Here is a 6,135-nt window from a genome sequence, read left to right as displayed (position 1 = left end):
GTCACTTAAAGATGTTTGAATATCACTGCATTGCTTCACAAACTGCATATGCAGTATCTGTATATTATTGTTTGTATGATCAATATGAAGTTAAAAGCACTTTGTAATTCTGTGTAAACCAAAATCTTATTTTCAAGTCTTTCTCAATTTAAATTCTTTCTCAATCAGATCTGTTCTAAAATATCAACGGCAAGGCAACCTTGTTTTTATGTCATATTAACATTGTCTCAGGTGGCATGATCAGTGGACAGCACTAAGTATAAATGTAAATGTCCAAAACAGTTTTTGTAATTTTATTCATTACACTAAAACAAGAGGTTTTAACTTTGTCACTTTATAATATTACAAAAAGTCTGAATGTATGTGCATGACTTTTTTGGTTTGCCTCACATAAACTGAAATGACCTAGAACACACATGCTCCAGGAGAATGTTTTTTATTTCCCCTGTGTTTTTATGCCAGATTTTAAATGAATAATAATTTACTTTTGAAATAAAGGAGTATGTTTGCTGTGGTATTGATATTGAGAATCCCCAAATGTCACTGGTATGCTATCAAATACTGAAATGTTGGGACAACCCCACTTGGACACATTATTGTGAAGTGTTACTGCCTTGATTATTATTGCAAATTAAACATCTATCTAACGTAATGTAATGTAACTTAAATTTGCAAATCAGAATTACTGCACATAAGACTGCATGTATGAAAAAAAAGTTTATTGTCAGCAACAAGCATCACAAATATATGAAAAAATATATATGAAAAAGAAATATATTAATTTAGTCAATAAATAGTCACACATATCAAAACAGCCTTGCAAGAGTCATTCCTGTTAGTAGTGCTTTTTGGAGGACTCTTACCGGACTGACAACAGTACAGACACATGAGGTATTCTGTGTTTGTTTACGGACAAACAAACATCTTGATGAATCGGATTGCATTCTAAAAAGGCATGACAGGCTCATTGTTTCAACTTCCATTGTCTTAAGGCAGAGCCTACACAGAACTACATTCACTTTTCAAAAAGAAAAAAAAAAGTAGCAGTACACATCACGATTAGCACCTTCACGTCTAACAGCTGCCCATCTCCCCATACTCCTCTCCTAATTAAAAAAAACATAATAATAGTAACACCATCAACATAAAAAATGAAAACAATCCCTGAGCAACCTTTAAGACATGGGGCTTCTTTCGATGCAAAGAGATAACCAAAAACCTGATTATCAATAGTCAAGAGACTCATGAACAAATTAAAACAAAGCAACAAAAAAAAAGTCAATTCAAAAAAAAAAAAGGAGAGATTCTCATGGAGGTGAAATGGAGTGTTTCAAATTGGTTTGTGTCACATCAAATTTTCAAAGGTTTTAAGTCAAGTATGGACCACAGTGTTAAAATGCTAAAACAGTCTGGGGGAGCTAGGCTTCATCAGCCATCCCCTTACACACACAATAGTGAACAATCATGGAATATTGGTGGCAAAACAGGAATTAAAAGTTCCTGAGCCTTAATACTGGAAAGATCACCTCAGGGATCATACAGTCATCATATAAATAAAACTCTCCCCTGTCAAGAGGTGAGAAAACGAAGACCACTTTAAAGAGTCCGTCTCAGCAGGAGGGCGAGGTAGTGATGGGATTCTGCAGGAAGGAAAGAGGGCTGGCCGCTGTGTGGATGGGGAAATTGAACACTGTGCTGCTTTTGCTAATGGCGGGGCTTCCTGCCTCCGAGGAACACGTAGAGGAGGCGAGCACTTGGGATTCGAATTGCAGAAGCTGCCCCATGAAGCTAAAGTTGGGCGAGATGATGCTGCGGCGCTGTTTGACAAACTCAAAGGCCTCTTCAAGTTTGACGCGGTTGGTGCGCATCAGATAAGCCAAACAGATGGTAGCAGAGCGCGAAATACCCGCTTGGCAGTGAACGAAGACGCGTCCACCTTTATTCCGTACAGAATCTGTGGGGGGGGGGGGGGAAGGAGGGTATTGGTTAAAACTCAATTAAACCAGCTCAACCTTATCAGGAACCCAAAAGCAGTTTCAACAGCTTCTCTAATCACACATTTACTTGTGTTAAATTATACTCTGCAGGTTTGCTAATCAAGGAAGCCATCTCATTAAAGAAAAAGTTAAACTAGGCAGGGGTTCGAGTAAGAGGGGAAACACCCCCCGACAGGCCTGAATACACAATAGGGGGGTTGCAGCATCCCTGCTAAGTGCACTGATCTGATAGGAGGGCAACAGAGATCCAGAGACACTACCTTTTGTTCAGGCTAAACAAAGGATGCAAAGCATTCAGACGGAGCCAGTTGCCCCATGAAAAGATCAGGTCACAGCCTGGTGTTATTTGAAAAGGGGGCACCTCTTTAAACAGGATGAGAGGATGATGTAAGCCTTAGTGGCTGTCAGGCCTGGACCGTACAGCTGGTCGAAATGGAGGGAACTTTTGAAAAACTGAATTCAGACTTCAGCTGAATGGGGGTTGGGCTGCGAGTCTGCCTGCCCTCATATGGTGACATCTGTTCCCTATTTCGTAACAGGGGTTTGAATAATATCAGTGAAAAATGATACTCACCGATAAATTCGATGGCTTCATTGAACCAGGAACTGATGTTGGCTTTGTGGTTGTCCTCAACAGGAATACTCTTGTACTGATAGTGGTCTTCAAAGTGGTTGGGGCAATTGGAAGAGACGTTAATAAGGGCTGTGATTCCCAACATGTCCAGCATGTCTTTTCTGGAGGCGTGATAAGCACTGCCTAAATATAGGAACGGCAAGATTTCTACAGGGCCACCCTAAAGAATAAAACAAAGAAAATTAGTGGACAAGTTCACCCGTAATGATCCAAAACTAGTCTTATTTACAGCACAGCTGCTTATTTAAAGAATATGCATAGGTTACCTGATCATACAGAGGGGTTGCACATGGGTTACAGGAGGAATCAGCAGTGTTTGGATGGCAGCTAGAGCTCAGAGGTAAACTCAAGCCTTGTGGGGGAACTGGCTTTGTACACATTTCAGGAAACTCAGAGGAAAACGTCTCGAATCCACCTAAAAACAGTAAATTAGAAATCATTCTTTTTAACAAAATTGGAATTCACAAGTGTCTAATTGCCAAAAGCTTAAGAAAACATTTGGTCGCACTTTTAAGTACACAAAACATTCACAGTACACGAGTTCACACCTTATATATGGAATGGTATTATAATAAAATAGCCCAAAATATAGTTCAAGAAGAATCTTTTCGTACCTTTAAGAAGGAATACACTTGCTCCACATGGATTGCGACACAAAGCGTTCACGGCGAGCATTAAAGTCCCGTCTTTCTTCACTTCTCCCATCTCCAGACTGCGGTCATCCAGGAACACAACACTCTGGTATTCCCCGGACAGAAGCCTGTTCCTGGAGTCCTCGTTGGGTACAATGTGCTCCAGTCCCAGGCCCCCTCTGGCCCTCCGGCGTACTATAGTACTGAAGCGCACATTACTGGAGCCCGATATATGAGACGAGCTGAAGGAGAAAAACGAGCGACAGTCCAGAACCAGGCAGTCCGGATCATCCCCCTCCAGCAGTTCACGAAGCGAGGCCGAGTCGATGGTGGACACTTCCATGATGACCATAGTAGAGAATGATAGCTCTAAATACATACAGCGAGATAAACGATAGGCTACGAGTCCGCGCGCTTGAAAAGTTCTCTCTAAAGTCCTTTGTTCGAGAGTTTGATTCAAAGATAGTCCCTTGAGCGGTGCTGAAATTCGACTTATTTTGTTTCCAATTGAAAACTCGCTAGTGTGTTTCTTGTCGTTCTTGACTTGTTCTGATCTGAAAGGCTCTAAGCGACGGTTATATACTGACCTCCCCTGCTTTCGTTGAGGGACATTGCGTCAAATGCTCCGCCTTTCTTGGCCCCTGGCCCGCGAGAATTCGCACGTACGTCAGTGTTATCCGATCCTGCCAAAGCCAGTCGACTTCTAGACCAAGAGACTGGTAATATGGTCCGAGAGGTGTCACTAAATCTGAGTGTTAGTATTGATGGTGATGATTGTTGTTGGGATGGTGGTTTAGGGGTTTTGAGTGACAAAGTTTCCTCAGAAGTTGATCTTTGATCTTAGACCCATTTATCAGCCAGGTCGATGTTTGGCCATTTTGAGACTATCAGTATTGGCCAATAATGTTGCTGTCTTGGCAGATTAACACATTTGGTAGTTCCCTCTCACGTCAGTTCCAAACAGGGCATAAAGTGGGACACTTTCTGATCATTTATGTAAGTATAAATTAGTTTTAAAATATGTTACAAATGGTTAAGATATAAGAATGGAATTTTAAAATACAGAGGAAGAATATGCGCTACATATATAATAATAAAGAATAATCTTAAGTGTCCCACTTTACAGGTATTCAGCAAACAGAATTTGATGAAAAATGTTTGAGATCATATTGAGATCTCAGATTACTGGAGAGTTTTTCTCATGAGAAGTGTGAGTCTAAAGTAACATTTTAATCTCTTCATTTTATTTCGTTGTTGACTGTAGGGAAACAATCAAGATATTAACAATTGTTTTATTAATTTATTTATTTCTGTGATGTTAGTAACGCTTCCTGTATTATCATCTCATAACAATCCAATAATAGTTGTCAAACATAAATGAATGTATATATTATTTCCATTATATTATTGTTTCTTGTGATTTCTTAAAAAGTTTCCTCTTCAGATAAATAACAAGATAATTAGTGAACCTGTCATTGTACTCATAAAAGTTTATACTTTGTTTTTATTGTACAGGAGTACATAGTGTGCAATGCCGCGAGAGCAAAGGGAAACCATAAAAGTTAATCACTGTATAGAAACTTGAGGTCTAGTAAATTTCCATCAGCTTGAAACACAAACCAAGCATGTATATGAGGCCATGGTGTAGGAGATCTATATTTTTAAGATAATCAACATGTTTCAACCAAAAAGTCAGTGTACTTTAGTGTACCTTAGTTTGTCAGAGTTTGAATATTTTACAAGGTACATCTATTACATGTAATTGGCAACTATTTTTTTTATTTTTTTTTTCTGTAATATGATGTTTTGTTTTGGTTAACCTGCTACCATATACCACATTCCTCACAGCAATGAGGGCAAAATGTGTTGCTATGGAATTGGAGTGCAGTGTTTGCAAGTTTGTTCAGTGGATCAGTTTAGACATTTTCCATAAGTAATATTCTATTAAAAATTCCATAAAAATTTTAATTTGACAGCCACAATACTTTACAAGAAGCAAAAGGACATGTAAGTCATGACATCAGTACTGCATTTCTGATACTTGAGTCAGAACTTGTGGAGGATTTCTGTACAAATCATTTGTCGGACAGAAAAAGCAAACAGTTTTACTATTAAAAACACAGATGAGTCAGCAGAGAAATGCAAGCCACAAGATGAGACTGTAATGCCCCAGGAAGAACATTGTGTACTGCATCCATGAGTTACAAACTTTGCATGCATGAGAATGGCACAGCATTGTTCATACTAACATTTAAATATGGAAATGTTCTCTGATATACGCTTTACAAAAACAGTTGTTTGTAAAACATTTATATCTACTGTCTAAAAATTATAAAAGCACACTTGCATGTTCTGATTGTTAGAAAGGGAAGTGAAATAGTATGACAAATGAGGCATTTCCTTGGTGTAGCAAGTAGAATATACCAATGTCATAATAACGGACCATTTACGGACAGAGGTGCTTCTGAGCAACAGATGTCAGGCCTGGGAAAATACTTTGTATGTCCCTTTGCCTCTTTTCCATAAATCATTTATAGTAATTTTTGCATATTCTGTATTGTTGTCTGACAGCTGAAATTTCTAGAATGCACCCAGATATGACATAGTGAGACACACTGCATGGTGCACCACATCATTCAGCCGCAGCTACTATTTAGTTGGGTAATATGTACAATGTCTAACAAAATAGTAAGATTTAATTGTATCTTAGTAATTATATCCAAAGATCTTGTAATATCTTGTGTGTGCTTGCTTTTTACTTGTTCGGCTGTTCAATATTTCATTGGCTTGAAATTGCTCTTTGTAAGTGCAATTTCTATAACATATTTATAAAATAACAAAGAAAAAATATTCATTATGTGAGAACCCTGTG

General features: G+C 38.5%; 1 protein-coding gene across 1 annotated transcript; it reads right to left on the bottom strand.

The window, feature by feature from the left end:
- Positions 1-938: 938 nt before the first annotated feature.
- LOC107679114 (dual specificity protein phosphatase 1-A-like) lies at positions 939-3,821 on the bottom strand. Its single transcript, XM_016474569.1, has 4 exons — positions 3,246-3,821; positions 2,898-3,046; positions 2,572-2,791; positions 939-1,954 (listed from the first exon to the last, which is right to left on the bottom strand). Exons 1-4 carry the CDS (start codon positions 3,640-3,642, stop codon positions 1,611-1,613), a joined length of 1,110 nt encoding a protein of 369 aa, XP_016330055.1. The 5' UTR covers positions 3,643-3,821; the 3' UTR covers positions 939-1,610.
- Positions 3,822-6,135: the final 2,314 nt, after the last annotated feature.

This window comes from Sinocyclocheilus anshuiensis, unplaced genomic scaffold (assembly GCF_001515605.1).
Source record: "Sinocyclocheilus anshuiensis isolate Anshui unplaced genomic scaffold, SAMN03320099.WGS_v1.1 scaffold2422, whole genome shotgun sequence".
NCBI classification, from domain to species: domain Eukaryota; kingdom Metazoa; phylum Chordata; class Actinopteri; order Cypriniformes; family Cyprinidae; genus Sinocyclocheilus; species Sinocyclocheilus anshuiensis.
The sequence above is the reverse complement of the archived record's forward strand: the minus strand, read 5'-3'. Positions and strand labels throughout refer to the sequence as shown.

Bases quoted from the DNA above. Each gene is read 5' to 3' on its own strand.
- LOC107679114 (XM_016474569.1), bottom strand. From the start codon at position 3,642: ATGTATTTAGAGCTATCATTCTCTACTATGGTCATCATGGAAGTGTCC. The intron at 3,047-3,245 runs GTACGAAAAGAT...TACTGTTTTTAG, and splicing joins AAGTGTATTCCTTCTTAAAG to GTGGATTCGAGACGTTTTCC. The intron at 1,955-2,571 runs GTGAGTATCATT...CCCCCCCCACAG, and splicing joins TGAAGCCATCGAATTTATCG to ATTCTGTACGGAATAAAGGT.